Source organism: Coptis chinensis, chromosome 2 (assembly GCF_015680905.1).
Source record: "Coptis chinensis isolate HL-2020 chromosome 2, ASM1568090v1, whole genome shotgun sequence".
Taxonomy (NCBI): Eukaryota; Viridiplantae; Streptophyta; class Magnoliopsida; order Ranunculales; family Ranunculaceae; genus Coptis; species Coptis chinensis.
In genome coordinates this window covers 56786519-56802112 of record NC_141457.1, presented here as the reverse complement: position 1 = coordinate 56802112, position 15594 = coordinate 56786519, and the positions used below count along the sequence as shown (strand labels likewise).

Below are 15594 nucleotides of genomic sequence, written 5' to 3'. Positions count from 1 at the left end.
TGAATCCACAGCCAAAGCCTTTAGCGGTGGATGATTCCTCAGTGGTATACAAGAGCTCTGTTAAAAGTACTCAAAGGGAGAAAGGGGAAAGTTCAAGGCAGCCAAAGGTTAAGGAGGGGAGTTGTAGCATAGGTAGTGGATATGGGAGTGGTAGGGCTAAGTCTGAAAACAGTGGGGGTCTGTCCTCTCCTCCAGGGTTCGCGGCAGCTGTCCCAAAACAGCGGCCTCACCAGCCATGATACAAGCCTGGAATTGCCGTGGAATAGGTTCCTCCGCGGCAATTCAGAATCTAAAGGACTTAATAGGGAAGTTTGAACCTGATATCATATGTCTGTCTGAAACAAAAGTTGGTGTAGATAAGATGAAAGGTATTAGTAGAATGGTCAAGTATAGGGGCTGTTTTTGTGTTCCAGCAGTTGGTCGAAGTGGGGGGCTTGCAGTCTTATGGAAAGAAGGGGTGGACCTGGAAATTTTGGGAGCTACTAGGAATCACGTAACAGGTAAACTAACTAATTTTTTTTGTACTAAACCCTGGTTTTTCCCTTTTGTATATGGGGAACCTGTTGCATGCAACAGACATCGAGTATGGGCTGAGCTTAGGGATGTGGCAACCCTGATCCCAGGTCCTTGGTGTCTGTTTGGGGACTTCAATGCCATTACCTCGCTAAACGAAAAAATAGGGGGAAGAAGCATGTTTAATAATAGTATGGTAGAGTTCAATGGGTTGATAAATGACCTTGGTCTGATTGACCTAGGATTTAAAGGACCTATGTATACTTGGAGCAATAACAGAGCCCCCAACAGCCATATCCTAGAGAGACTTGATAGAGCTCTGGCTACTGATGACTGGGTAGTCCTTTTTCCTAACATGCATGTGCATAATGAGGTTAATGCTAGCTCAGATCATCTGTCTATTATGATAAATCTTAGAGAAAAGGAGGTAAATAGAACCACACATGAAAAACCCTTTCGTTTTTACAATATGTGGTTTACTGATAATGCTTGCATGCCTGTTATTGAAACTGCCTGGAATTCTATTTATCATGATATGCCTGACATTAATGTGATCCTAAAACATAAGTTGACAAAACAACATCTGACTATATGGAATAAGAAGGTGTTTGGTAACATCTTTACAAATCTGAAAAAAGTGAACAAGGAGTTGGAAGAGGTCCTAACAAAACCTTTCTCCCTAGCCAACTATGAGAGAGCAAAAGGCCTTAAATCAGAGCTGCTTGAATGGTTGGTTAAGGAGGAAAGTTTCTGGAAACAGAAATCAACTATTCACTGGTTGAGGGATGGGGGAAAAAATACGAAGTTTTTCCATCTTTCCACCATTTTCAGAAGAAGGAAAAACAGCATTTAGAGGCTAAAGAGGGGTGGGGGCTGGAGGAAGGAAGAGCTGAAGTGGGGCAAAACATTAACTCTTACTTCCAAGCTCTTTTCAAATCAGACCAACCCCATCAAAATGATAGTATTCTCAATCTGTTCACTCCTTGTATTACGGAAAGGGAAAATGAGATGCTTACTGCCATCCCATCTTCTGAAGATATTAGGAGAGTTGTAAATAAGATGGGCAGCCTGAAGGCCCCTGGGCCAGATGGTTTCCAAGGGTGCTTTTACCAGAATACTTGGGAGATTGTGGGAAATAGTATTGTGGCTTTTGTGAAGGACTTCTTCCATAAAGGGGAGCTGAACCCTGTTATTAATGAAACTTATATTGCTCTCATCCCTAAGATAAATAACCCAGAGGCTGTGGCACAATTTAGGCCTATAAGTCTCTGTAATTTTTGTTACAAAGTGATATCTAAAATCCTTGCCAATAGGCTCAAGCAACATCTAAATAAAATTATCTCTCCCTTCCAAGGGGCTTTCATCAAAGGTAGAAATATAGGAGATAACACTGGTTTAGCTTGTGAACTCTTCCATCATATGAAAAACATGAGAGATAAAAAACATGGCTGGATAGCTTTGAAGATGGATATGGCAAAAGCCTATGATAGAGTGGAGTGGTCACTGGTGGACTCCATCTTTGATAGACTGGGTTTTAGTCAGAAGTGGAGGAATCTTATAAAACAATGCATATCCACTGTTTCTTTTCAAGTGCTTCTTAATGGGACTCCTCTGAATAAGATACTCCCTGAAAGGGGACTCAGACAGGGGGATCCCCTATCACCATATCTCTTTATCATCATGTCTGAGGCCCTTTCTAGGATGATTGCAAAAGCCGAAATTTGAGGAGAAAGTCCATGGGATTAAGATCCGGAGGGCTTCTCCTCCCCATCTCATCATCTTCAGATCTGAGATGACTTGATCCCCGCTTTTACCGAGGAAATCTTGGGGATGGGGGGCATCTTAAAGATATCCTCCAAGCCTATTGTGCTGCTTCTGGTCAGCTAATAAACTTTGACAAGTCTAGCATTTTTTTCAGCAAAAACATCAAGTTTAGAAATAAAATAAAGCTGAAGAAGTTTTGGAAAATGAGGCTTTTTGATCCTAAGGACAAATACCTGGGTATACCCATCATGCTATCAAAAAAAAAGGCTGAGGATTTTGATTTTTTAGTAGATAAGATCCATAAGAAAATAAAAGGTTGGAAGGCTAAAGTCCTTTCACAGGCTGGAAGGGCTACCCTGATCCAATCTGTGGTACAAGCCACTCCTCTCTATGCTATGTCTACCTATATGCTTCCCATGTCTACTTGCAACAAGATAGATAAAGCATGCAGAGAGTTTTTCTGGCATGGTGCTGAAAATTCAAACAGTGTTTATACCATTGGGTGGGACAAGTTATGTAAACCCAAGCCTGAAGGAGGGTTGGGGTTTAGAAAGATGAGGGATATAAATGTAGCAATGCTAGCCAAGCTCCCTTGGAAAGCTGCTACAGATACTGAGTCAGTTTGGACAAAAACTCTTGCTAGTATCTATAGTAAAAACTGGATAGGGGATGTATGGAAACCTCCTAGGTCTGCCTCTTACTTTTGGAAAGGAATCCATAATACTTTCAATCTCATAAGTGGAGGGCTAGTCTGGGGTATTCACAGTGGCAACAATATCTCTCTTTTAGATGACCCTTGGGTGATCTGCAATGGAAAACCCCAGACTCTGAGAGAGTTAGGGGTGGAGGACCCCAGACTAGAAGGCCTTCATGTGGCTGACCTTTTTCTGGAAGATAGAACTAGATGGGATGAGACCAAGCTTCATAGCTTTTTTCAGCCTTTCCTTGTGGCAAGAATCAAAGACATTTTAATTAGACCTCAGGGTCTGGGAAAGGATAGGCTGAAATGGAGTGGAGAAAAGGCTGGGAGACTGACTGTGAAATCTGTATACAAGTACCTAGCCAAAGATAGTGGTGAAGGACAGAGCTCTAGTCTTAATACTCAAACAGTTAAGCTCCTTTGGAAAACCAAACTACCAGCCAACATTCAGATGTTTTTATGGAAAGCCTATATGAATGCTTTACCTATGGGAGATAGGTTGGCTTCTTGGAAGATGGAGGGGGATTTTTCTTGCCCCCTCTGCAATACCAGTTTGGAGGCAGAAAATCATCTGTTTTTTGAATGTGATTGGACCAGAAAACTGTGGTTCACTTCAAGCTTGGGCTTAAGAATGGAGATTCGGGGCAGGAACAACACTAAAGATTGGATCTCCAAGTTCATAAGTTGGCGCAACAATAAGAACCAACACATAGCTTAGGCAGGAATCCAAGCTTGTTACATCCTATACAACATCTGGAAAACTAGGAATGAAGCCAAATTCGAACAAAGGCTCCCTAATAGAGAAAGACTTCTCAGAAGGAGTGAGGTGGAGGCATGCAACTGCTACAAGGGCTTTACTCCTACCAGAATGCAGAATGAGACCTCTTTCCCTTCTGAAAACTACTTAACTCATAATTTTTCTGAGTTCGATTCTTTGTTCCCTATTATACCTAATGAGTGCATTAATATAAGATATGATGCTGCTTTTCAGGGTTTGACAGGTGAAGCAGCTGCTGGAACCATAGCTTGGGATGCAGAAGGCAAGGTAGTAGGGGCAGGTATTAGGAGATTTCGAGCACAGTCTGCAGAGGAAGCTGAGATGGTGGCTGCTGAAGTGGCACTAGGACTGGCAAAGCTTCATGGGTGGACTGCTGTGTACATCGAAGGGGACTGTTTAGAAGTCACTAAGGCTCTTAATAGCCAGTCTTGTTCTTGGAAGTTTGAGAGCTTGAGAGATTTTGTAGTTCAGTTAACCTCTAATTTTGTTTTCTGCAAGTTTCAGTGGATCTCTAGGAGATCTAATGGAGAGGCACATTTGCTTGCACAATGGGCTGTCCATAAGCAGCAAATGGACCAACTTCCTCTGTGTATTTTGAAAGACAACTCAACCCCTGTTCTGGTTTGATGGATAAGTAATATATATGGTATTAGCGAAAAAAAAAAAAAAAACTCTTAGAACCAAAAGAGAAAAGAATTATACATTTTTATTTAACATAAATTAAATACAAAGGAGACAATGTATCTTTTTTCATGAGTTAACCGCACTAATACCCATTTCACAAAGACTATAGCTATGGCTACTGGTTGTCCAACAAATCCAGATATGAGGTCGTATAGCTTCTGTTCCTGTCAGCTTGCATGTGGGAATTTAGTCCAAATGGCATCAAATATGGATGTCCACTCCATTACTTCACAAGTTACCCTCTTCCTTATCGATGGAAGCAGATAAAAAGCTCATAATGAAGTCATCAATGTCACCCTCCAGAACAGAATCAGGATCAGAAACTTCATAATTTGTTCGCAGATCCTTCACCATGCGATAAGGCTGTACAGGGGAAAGAGTGAAAGCCGGGAGAGATTGTGAGTTTTAAGACACTTATGAAAGCAAAGAAATATATGGAGGCTGTCAAAGTGCATACATGGAGGACATAAGTTCTTATCTGGTTGCCCCAACTGATTTCAGTGAGGGACTCTGTATGTTGTGCATTGAGTTGGGCCTGACGGGCAATCTCAAGCTGGTCTAATCGGGATTGAAGTACAGACATCGCCATTGCCTTGTTTCGATGTTGAGACCTGTTTTGCGAAAAAATTAAAATTTTCAGCTACAAAATACCTTGTAATGTCTGCAGACTGAATGGTAGGCTATCAGCAAAGGGAATATATGAGCTGTCTAGCATTAAGAGAGGGAAGTGATGGTCTATGAGTTACCTTTCATTTTGGCAAGTAGCAGTTACTCCTGTTGGGATATGAACTATCCTCACTGCACTCTCAGTTGTGTTAGCATGCTGACCACCAGGTCCTCCAGAACGAAATCGCTCAATTTGGAGATCAGATTCATTAATTTTAAACCTCGAAGATGCATCTCCCAGGATTGGAGTTACAGCTACAGCAGCAAATGAAGTATGCCGGCGCTTTGCACTGTCAAAAGGCGAAATCCGAACCAATCTGTGGACTCCTACTTCCGCTTTTGCATAGCCAAACGCATATTCCCCATCTATTTTGATTGTTGCACGCTGATAACCACATAAATTTATTTTCAGTGCGTAGCGATGTGATTTACTTAGGAATCCCATAGGTAATGATCATTAAATGACAGTAAGATGGTATTAATACAACTCAAACAGAGAATTTCAATACTATATGAAGGTATGCAAAAGTTAGGAGCAGATAACAATAGAGGAAGAAACAAAGCCAGTCCATCTCGCCTGAGAGACAAGAAGCCCATCACAGGTTAATGTCAAAGTCATGGTCAATGCCTATGTATTCCAGCAGAGAGAAGAGTGAGTGAGTAACTTCTTCCGGATATCTCTCTCGAAATATTCACTTCAAACTAAAAATTGTTTTGGGCTATCTTAAAAGAGAAGCCATTGGATTAGTCTGACGTGTTTGATAGAGTAGTTAATAAAGATCACATTACTTTTACAGGATATTCAGATTTAAACTTCTATCTTCATTATTATCTTACGTAAATTAACTCAATAGATTTTTTCATTTCACTGATCATGGAGAGCAGTAATAATTCTGTACATGCTAGAAAATAAACAAAAGCAAAGATAGGTGAAGGTTAGAAAAGAACCTTGATCCCCGCAGTATCACCAGCCATTTCATCGACCACAGTAACTCCATATCCACGGCGTTGAGCCCACATCTTATACATTTGCATGACCATTGCAGCCCAATCCATGCTTTCGGTACCCCCAGCTCCTGCTTGAACCTGCATCACGGATTAATGCACCAAGATCTTAGTTGATAAATTCATGTCATATTAGAGTCTATCAGGACATGGAAGGCCCCAAGCACTGTTCCTCTTCTAGAGACTGCACCTATTGCACAAGTGTACAACTTAACTCAAATAATTAAGCAAGATGAAAAAACAAGGCAAAGCATCAGCCTCGTATATGCATAGAAGATGAGATTGGTTGGATGGAGTCACCTCTATAAAGCAAGAGCAAGAATCCTGCTCCCCAGCTAACAATGCTTCAAGCTCTTTCTCCTTGGAAGCACTTCGCATTTTAAGCAAAGCATTCATTGATTCCTGCAAGGAGTGAAAGAAGTACAAACTCAATCAAGCCTGTAAAACTAAGATACAATTTGTATCCACTTCTATAGAATCTATTTTGTATCAAAAGACTACTGAAGCATGATGACCAAAAGAAAAGAATGAATAAACACTTGGGCCAATAACATGGTTGATAGTCTCTCGTACATAATGTTCCATGCTTAAACATGACCATCATTAGATTGGATCCCATCAAATACATGATATCTTCTCCAGACATGACTCCTGGTCTTTGACTATGGGAATTATGGTAGAAGGCGGGTAGATTAGTTTTACTTGGGCTGGACCGATAACAATCACCAAAAGCAATGGATTTTACGATTTTACGACGGATATTGCTAGCTTTCCTCCAGCAGGTCTCGCTGGCTTACTATTTTTCATTATGTAAATAAACCTAAGGACATGGACGCAGGTACGAAGTGTTCAACACGGCACCTTGAAAGCACTTACACTCCAATACACGGCAGTGTTAACACTCTATGGTCTGACTAGCTGAGTGCAACTGTTTGCACGTTGGATGTCCACTCAAGAAAGACTGATGAGCAAGGGGTTACTGAATCACGCCAAAATGTAGTTGTTGGGGATAACGTAGGGAGTAGAGAGGACTCTGCACACTTGTATTTCGGCTGCATAAACACAAAGACAGTGTGGCAAGGTGTTAAATACAAGTTAAGACTAGGGACTGTAGTTCTCAGCTCTTTTCAAGTAAGGATGAAAATCCTACAGGACTGCATGAGTAGCTCCACTAAAGATGAGATAAGAAGAGCATATGTCTGTGCTGTGGTTCACGCTGTTTGGTCTGAGAAAAATACAAGAAAATTTCAGGGGAAATGTAGATCACAAGCAGGTCATGGCTAAGGTCATTGAAGACATGAAGAGATATATGCAGTGAATCATGAAAGAGGTACACACTACTACGATAACATACGTGTCAGAGTGTTACAGCAGAACTTAGGTGTTTATGCAAATTTCATAAGCAAGCAAACACTCCTATGCCAATGGAAGAAACCTCAAACTGGAGTTCCAAAGCTGAACACTGATGGCTCACTAAGTAACACTAGAGGTGGATTTGGAGGAGTAGCCAGAGACCATGAGGGTAAAGTAGTATTTGCATACACAGGTGGCAGCAAGAAAAAAGTCAGCTCTACATCAGAAGTCTTGGCCAATGAAGCAGGCATTGCTGGGTATTTGGAGCCCAGTATTGCTAGAGTATAGATCTCTTCTGATTCAGTTCTAGCAGTGAAAATCTGTACTCTGCATACTTAAACACAAAGACGGTATGTTAAGAATCAAATGTGCAGTGTCAAGGCTTCTATTCTCGAAGTGTCTCCGGTTCCTTTCCACCAATATGACCCATAGTATCGTGAAGGCAATGATGCTCCACAATTTCCTCTTAGTACGTGTGGGGGAGCATACACTCTCCATGTCATCAAAAGATCACGAACAGACCGAGGACACACCCAAGTGATTGAGGCAGACTGAAGAAAATAGTTCCAAATGGCATAAGAAAATGGACGGAGGATAAATGGATAAGTATGTGAGCAATGGATTCTCCGGAAGCATAGCATGAAGGGCAAAAATTAACAATAATCATTTTCCTCTTCCAAAGGTTTGTGAATGGCTAAAACTGAACACCGAGAGAAGAAAGAAACCCAGGATGGAGTTTTAGCAATCCAAATAAAACTCCAAGGATAATTAAGAGAGAATATGATAGGAGGTTGGTTGGGTGAGGTAAGGAGAGCTGAATACCAAGAACTAACAGTAAAAATACCTTTGGCATCATGGGCCCAAACCTGCTGATCATCTTCAAGAGTGAAGGTAGGCGGAAACCCTAATCTCGCCATCAAGGTGGCCAAATCACCAATCTCCCAGTCACTGAAAGTTTGCTTGAGATCAACCATAATAATAAAATCCTTGATCGGTTGATTCTTCCTGTCTAACATGGCATAGAAATTCCCAAAATCTCTACAGAAAGCTCTATCCCCATTCCAAACATCCTCCCAAAATCTCACCCTATCCCCTTTGTTAACTTTATAGGAAATGTTCTTCCTATAGTCCTCCACTTTTCTTTTGTAATCCCCTTCCACACTCCACACCCATAGGGATTGACACGTCACGGCTTTCCCACCCAAAAAGATTCAAACCATGCCTGGAGACAATAATTCTCCTCCACAGCCTCTCACACTCAGTTCCGAATCTCCACAACCACTTACTCAGAAGACCACAATTCATAAATTCTGGTTACCCGAGATGAATAGCATATTCCAACCATCATAGTGCTTCTTTTTCTAGATCACTTTTCTAAAGTTTCAAAAGGTGAGAAAGAACACCTTTAAAGGTTAATTTCTCAATCCTTTTCCCATCAGTTGGACGTCCCTCTATCTGTCTCCCCTTATGCCAATAAAAGAAGGGGGAGAATAGTTTTACTTGGTCTGGACTATTAACAATCACGAGAAGTAATGGATCTTTACGAATTTGGCTGATTGACAGCTTTCCTCTTGCAAGCCTCCCTGGCCTGCTTTTCTATTTATGCAAATAAAATAATAAATCTAAGTGACATTGATAGTTTGATAGATGTATGCGTATTAATCTCCAGCTTGATAAGTACACCTACGTATGCAAAGACTTTTTGCATATATGCAAAAACGTCTTTGCATGTTATAGACATCTATATGCACAGAATGCAAAGACATCTTTGAATACTACAATTTTTTGTTTTCAATTTTTTGTTAAACATGTTTGTGCTCTCATTTTTCAAACTTAGGGATTTGAATTTGATTTGGTAACGTTAAATCTTGTTTTTGGAGCTTTGTCCAAATCACTTCTTCTCTGTTATAGAAAACTGTGTTATATACATCGTCAGCCCTTGCTATAATCAATTAGAATTTAGTATTACCATGTCACGTATTTTATAATTTTAAATAGCACATCACATGTATATGTTTTACTGTAAATGTAAACATGGACAAAAGAGCTGCAAAAAACCCGACATGTGTTGTTAGCCCATAGCCCCATGGTATTGCCTTCCGCCCCCGCTTGGAAACAAATAAATGAATTTGTTAATACTCTATGTTCCGACTAGCTGAGCCCAACTCTTATTAAACCATTCTAAGACCCTCATCCCCTACTATTTTGTTTTGATGAACAACATACTATAGCTATCTCTATATTAACCCATAATTATTATTTTTCTCCGGCTTTCCTTCGCTCATCTCATAAATTCCACTAGACAAAGATAATAAGATTTTCACATCACTTTTAATTTCTCACACGTTGTTTTTCTTCTTCCTGTTGTTTTTCTTCTTCTTCTAGAGTTAAAAATCTAACCGTAAGTTACGCCTTCATCGGTATGTCCACATGTCTGAGAAGTCTCAATGTGTCGGGGTATTCTAGAGGCCAATGCGGATTCGTTTTACAATATAAAGTGTCAACATTACATAGGAATAAAAATAGTTATATAAATTATATTCACAACAATCACATCTGCATATTACTAAATGCTAATCATTATTTCCAACAAATGCTACATGTCAACAAGTAAAAGGTTCAAAATCGTTGCACACAAAATCACTTGATCAGAATATAACATGAGAGGAAACACTAATAAACATAAATGACACGCAGATGAAAATACATGCCTAGAAGGAAAACAAAGCGAAAGCGCACCGATTCCAACTCTTTATCATTCTCCTCCCTAGCAAGTTTCAACATATCAATGTGTTCAAGCAATTCACGCTCATACCCATTGACCTCTTTCATCTTCCCCATTAGCAATCCATGCTCACGACTAATCTTCCCCGCATGAACTGGATCATCCCAAAGGTTAGGCTTGTTCAACTCCAATGACAACATCTCCAATCTAACTACCAACTTCTTCCACTAATACCACAAAAAAATAAGCCGAAAATCAAGACGTACTTTTCACATTTTAGCTCAATTACAATACAATACAAGAATTACCTGTAACCTCTTTTTTATTAAATGAATAGATTGAGCAATGGAAGCAGCATGATTTTTCCAATCACTATCACTTTCATCAAGTATTGTCCATCGACTAGCGACAATGTCATCAACTGTAAGTCCATCAGAAGTTTGAGGTTCAACAACAACCTGAGAACTAAAATGTCGAATACCACTTGAAGGAAGTATTAAAGAGTTGCAAAACAAACTTGGGCTTTTATAATTTTGAGTTTCTGAACATAAATTATTCTTCTTTAGCAAGTTTTTGATACAACAAGTGAGTATAGGGTCTGAATTTGCTTGTGGGACATGGGGAAGTGTGGTTTTGGGGTGTAGGGAATGAAATAACGATTGAAGAGAAGATCTTTTGAGTAGGAGTGATCCCATTTTCATTTGGGGTTCTCTTTTTTCTGGTTTTGTTAAACCTCGCGGGGGTTTAAGATGAGGGGTATTATTATTATTATTTTTTTCGATAATACGAGGGTATGTTACTATATTTGTCCACACATTATTATTATTATTATTTTTTTTTTTTGTCATTTTTTGTTTTTTTTATCTCTTCTGTGGATCCTATTAGAATAAAATAATTAAAAAATATAAAAAGAGAGAAAACTTGTATTTTTTTTCTCTCTCCAACTGTAGACTCCATATATTCTAAATATTTTTTGCTCACGTCAGGTGCTGTTCGCTAGTTCTATATAATAAAATCCACCCCACCTAAAACACCATTGGATCTAAATTATGACTTGGCTGATCTAAAGAATGGTGAGGTGTGGACAGGTTATTAAGAGGCAACAAGAGTATAGTAGTAGATCATTACTAAAGTCTAATTTGCTTAGGCTGGAATTTAGATTGGGTCGAGTTTGTTGGATTTATAATCAAATCAAATGGGTTTTTAGAAATAGTGTCGTATGGCACGGGCATACACTAGTTTCTATACAATAAACAAAACAAACGGCCCACTTTCCAATTTTAATAATAGTGTAGGACGGACAGCTGGGTTTTGAAAGCATTTATAAATACATATTTTGGTTTTTAACTACTAGAAAAACCAGATTTCACATTTTAATCTCTATCTAATAAAAATGCTTAGTGTGGGGCTCGTATGGTCCCATTCAACTGCTACCATTATATTTCACAAGTTGTGACATGGCAGATCCAAAGTCTTATAGGATATATGCAGTTTACAATGTTAATTTGAAAGAGTACTGGATCATTGTTGATTTGGTCAACAATGAGCTGTTTTGCTTTTATCATTTGGTTGGTTGGGGTTCTTTTAGGCCTAATTTGAAACAGTGTCGTGGCCACGGGTTATATATTAAAAATGCTTGGTGTGGGGACCACAGGGCCCTATCCGACGGCTATAAATATTCTCACAAGTTATGACATGGCAGATCCAAAGTCTTATAGGGTATGTGCAGTTATGACAAAGCAGCCATTGTTGAATTGGTCAACAATGGCTGCTTTGTGGGCTGGGGTTCTTTTGGGCCTAATTTGAAATAGTGTCGTGGGCACGGGCTATATACTAGTTATTAATAAGGACAGACTTGACTTTTTTATTTTTTACTCTTTCCAATTTTACCATTCTATGTTTGGTATGCACTGACGTCTGTGCATACTTCGCATACCAAGAGGTGGTATGCACTGACACTTGTACATACCATTTTCTTTGTGATGTTTCGTATGCATAGACGTCTGTGCATACCTTGTATACCAAGAGGTGGTATGCACTGACACTTGTGCATGTCATTTTCTTTGTGATGTTTGGTATGCACTGACGGCTGTGCATACCTCGCATACCAAGAGGTGGTATGCACTGACACTTATACATGCCATTTTATTTGTGATGTTTGGTATGCATAGACATCTATGCATACTTCACATACCAAGAGGTGGTATGCACTGACACTTTGTGCATACCATTTTCTTTGTAATGCTTGGTATGCACTAACATCTATGTATACCAGGGTAGTATTGTTTTTTTCGAACAAAAGTCAACTATTGTCCTTAAGAGTGTTTTTGAAATGTGGGTGGGTTTTTTGGTTCGTTATTTTGGAATTTTGTCCTTTTCAGTTTTGTCCCCTTTTCTATATTCAACTACCAGGTTAATCTTCACCTTTTCTATATATAAATTAGGAAATTAAGTGAAGAGTGAAGGGTGATCAGTGATCAAGATCTTGGGCACACCCACAAAAACACGTACTCCCATACTCCAACTTTAAAAAAAATAAATAAAATTATTTTAGACACATTTATGTTCCTATTTTTTTTTTATTAGGCGTACCTAAGACAAAACAATTCATTTAAAATTAGAATATATTAATGACCAAATAGTAAACCTTAGATACTCTAAGTTTTTCACTTGTAACTGAAAAAGAACAAGAACACGTTCTTCGATCTTCTTCTATAAAAAGAAAAAGAAAAAGATGATCTTGATTTCTTCAATTCTCCAATAACCTCTTCTTTAGTAACATTTCTCTCACTAATAAACATGCAAGTATCAACTTTTGATTTGAATCAACCATGCCAAAGTAATGGCGGGATGAATACCAACCTAATGAGGATGAAGAAAAAAAAATTGAAATCAAATTTTGAGGAATGGGGAAAGAAGAAGATGAAGAAAATAATTGAATGTATTCTTCTCTTTTGGAGGTAATACTTATACATAAAGAATCTTGATATACAAGCTATGTATAAAGGAAATAAATAACAAAGAATATATAGCAAATATTACATAAAAGTAAACACATGAGCTATGTCATGTGTGTATCCTTAACACTCCCTCGCAAACTCGACTGTCCTAGAGAGAAGAGGATGGACCGCAAAAGTTGAAAACGAGGCTTGTGTAGCCCTTTGGTGAAAATATCAACTAGCTGATCAGGGGAGGGAACAAATTAAACTTGGTGAGTCCCAACAATAAGACGCTCTCAAATGAAGTGATAGTCCAACTCAATGTGTTTAGTCCGGGCATGAAACACTGGGTTGGCAGCCATGTAAGTAGTGCTTATGTTGTCACAGAAAAGGGTGATAGGGCCTAGAACCAACAGTTGGAGCTCTCACAACAGATGAGAGACCCAAATAGTTTTAGCACACACATGAGCAAGAGATCGATACTCAGCCTTAGCACTGGAACGTGAAATAGTAGGTTGCTTCTTGGCAGTCCAGGAAACCAGGGTGGAACCCAAGAGGACACAAAAACTAGTGGTAGAGCGGCGAGAATCCGGACACCCCTGCCCAGTCCGCATCAGAATAAGCCCGAATTTCGAGGGGAGTAGGAGAATGACGAATCAGTAAGCCACACTCTAAAGAACCTTTAAGGTACCAGAGAATACATTTGGCCATAATCAAATGTAGAGTCTGTGGAGCACTCATAAACTAGGCAACGTGATGAATTGCATATGCAATGTCAGGGCGAGTGAAAGCCAAATACTGAAGAGAGCCAACAACCTGACGATTCTCAGTTGCATCAAGTAAGGGGTCTCCACTCGAGGTAGAGAGCTGAGACTTGGCACACACTGGGGTGCCACAAGGTTTACATTCCATCATAGAGTAACACCGAAGTAGATAAACAATGTACTTGGTCTGTGACAGATGAAGACCAGTGGTAGTAGAGGTGATCTCAATACCTAAGAAGTATGAGAGAGATCCAAGGTCTTTAATCTCAAATTCTGCTCCAATAATAGAGATGAAAGAGGATATCAGAGATGGAAGAATAAATAGTTTTCGAATTTGCGAAAAGGTTGGGAATTTCGAATTTTGCTCCCACTTATTGATTATTTAAATAATCATCTTTGGCTCATGGGCTCGAGCTTTGATTGGGCTTTGACCAACATCTTTATTTCCTACAAAAAAAATATTAAACCAAATTAATAAAACATATTTTGCATAGGACTTTTCCACAGACATGCACATATATGCAAATAATTCTTTATGACCAAAAAATGTGCATAATGTCATGGAATAAAGCAAATGTATAGTTTTACGTTAAAAATACGCAATTAAGCATAAATGATGACATTATAAAGTGCCTATAAAACTATATATAACATATACAATTTTAGGCATTTATCAAGCAGCACCAATCATCAAAGCTAGTCATAGAGATGGATGTACAAGTCATGGTCACCTTTTTGGAGAAGAAACAAGGAAGCTTATTGATTGAATTTGAAGCTATTCACGGGGATGCGACTGAAGAACTAAAGGATCTAACTCTATCAACTATTGTATATATTAAATGAAGTGCTAACTGTTTAGCGCATCTCCTTTCCGCTTATGCAACTAATCTAATACCTATTGTATGGACTATTATCCCTCCATTTTGGCTCACCACATGCCTAGAAAATTAAAGATAACACCAATGTAATCTCATCACATATATATATATATATATATATATATATATATATATATATATATATATATATATATATATATATATATATATATATTATATATATATATATAAAGACAATGATTAAAGATTGATGTGGCTCACAGTGAGCATCTTGGCAGAACATATATTAATATAGGTAGAATATTATATTTCATCGAAGAAAAGGAGAAGTGTAGGGAAAGAGAGATAAAAAGGGGGTAGCTGGTATTTTAAAGAGGAAAGTTTAAGAAGAGGTCACACACGCAAATAGAATAAAGTCTGAGTTTGATTACTGAAGGATTTTGTCTAGCTATCTGACAGATCAGAGGTAGTCTTAGAAGTAACAAGTTGGATCATCAATGAAGTCTAAAAAGTTGATCTGACAGTAGTAATCTTACAAAGTAACAACTTAATCATCAATAAAGTCTAATAAGTAGACGAATTTTGTCTAGCTATCTGACAAAACTAGTCTTACAAAGTTAGAGCATCTCTAGGTGGTGGAGGCATCAACTGTATGTTTGAGGCCAAAATTTGAGGCAACTATCCATAAACATTGTCCAACTCTAGGTGGAGGCAAAACACAATCGCAAATTTATCATAGGATGTGTACCACTACATGTGCGACAGTGCTAATGTCGCGCACCACTGTCACGTGCTATCGAGTAAAAAAATGCAAATTTCAGTTCACTACTTCATTCCCACCCCACACTCAAATTCTAAAACTAT

At 38.8% G+C, this 15594-nt stretch overlaps 2 protein-coding genes across 2 annotated transcripts; one reads left to right on the top strand and one right to left on the bottom strand.

Annotated features, from left to right (window-relative positions):
• Positions 1 to 235: 235 nt before the first annotated feature.
• LOC147516762 (uncharacterized) lies at positions 236 to 1366 on the top strand. Its single transcript, XM_086593367.1, has one exon. It carries the CDS (start codon positions 236 to 238, stop codon positions 1364 to 1366), a length of 1131 nt encoding a protein of 376 aa, XP_086449493.1.
• Positions 1367 to 4441: 3075 nt separating this feature from the next.
• Positions 4442 to 10976, bottom strand: LOC147516761 (Peptide chain release factor 2). Its single transcript, XM_086589220.1, has 7 exons — positions 10497 to 10976; positions 10203 to 10415; positions 6411 to 6512; positions 6054 to 6191; positions 5186 to 5490; positions 4897 to 5050; positions 4442 to 4802 (listed from the first exon to the last, which is right to left on the bottom strand). The coding sequence occupies exons 1-7, from the start codon at positions 10887 to 10889 to the stop codon at positions 4668 to 4670; spliced, it is 1440 nt and encodes a 479-aa protein (XP_086445346.1). The 5' UTR covers positions 10890 to 10976; the 3' UTR covers positions 4442 to 4667.
• Between the last annotated feature and the right edge of the window lie 4618 nt (positions 10977 to 15594).

Excerpts from the sequence above, each read along its gene's own strand:
- LOC147516761 (XM_086589220.1), bottom strand. The coding sequence starts at position 10,889 with ATGAAAATGGGATCACTCCTACTCAAAAGATCTTCTCTTCAATCGTTA. Across the intron at positions 10,416-10,496 it reads TAATAAAAAAGAGGTTACAG|TGGAAGAAGTTGGTAGTTAG; the intron begins GTAATTCTTGTA and ends TTGTGGTATTAG. Across the intron at positions 5,491-6,053 it reads GTGATACTGCGGGGATCAAG|CGTGCAACAATCAAAATAGA; the intron begins GTTCTTTTCTAA and ends TGTGGTTATCAG.
- LOC147516762 (XM_086593367.1), top strand. The coding sequence starts at position 236 with ATGATACAAGCCTGGAATTGCCGTGGAATAGGTTCCTCCGCGGCAATT.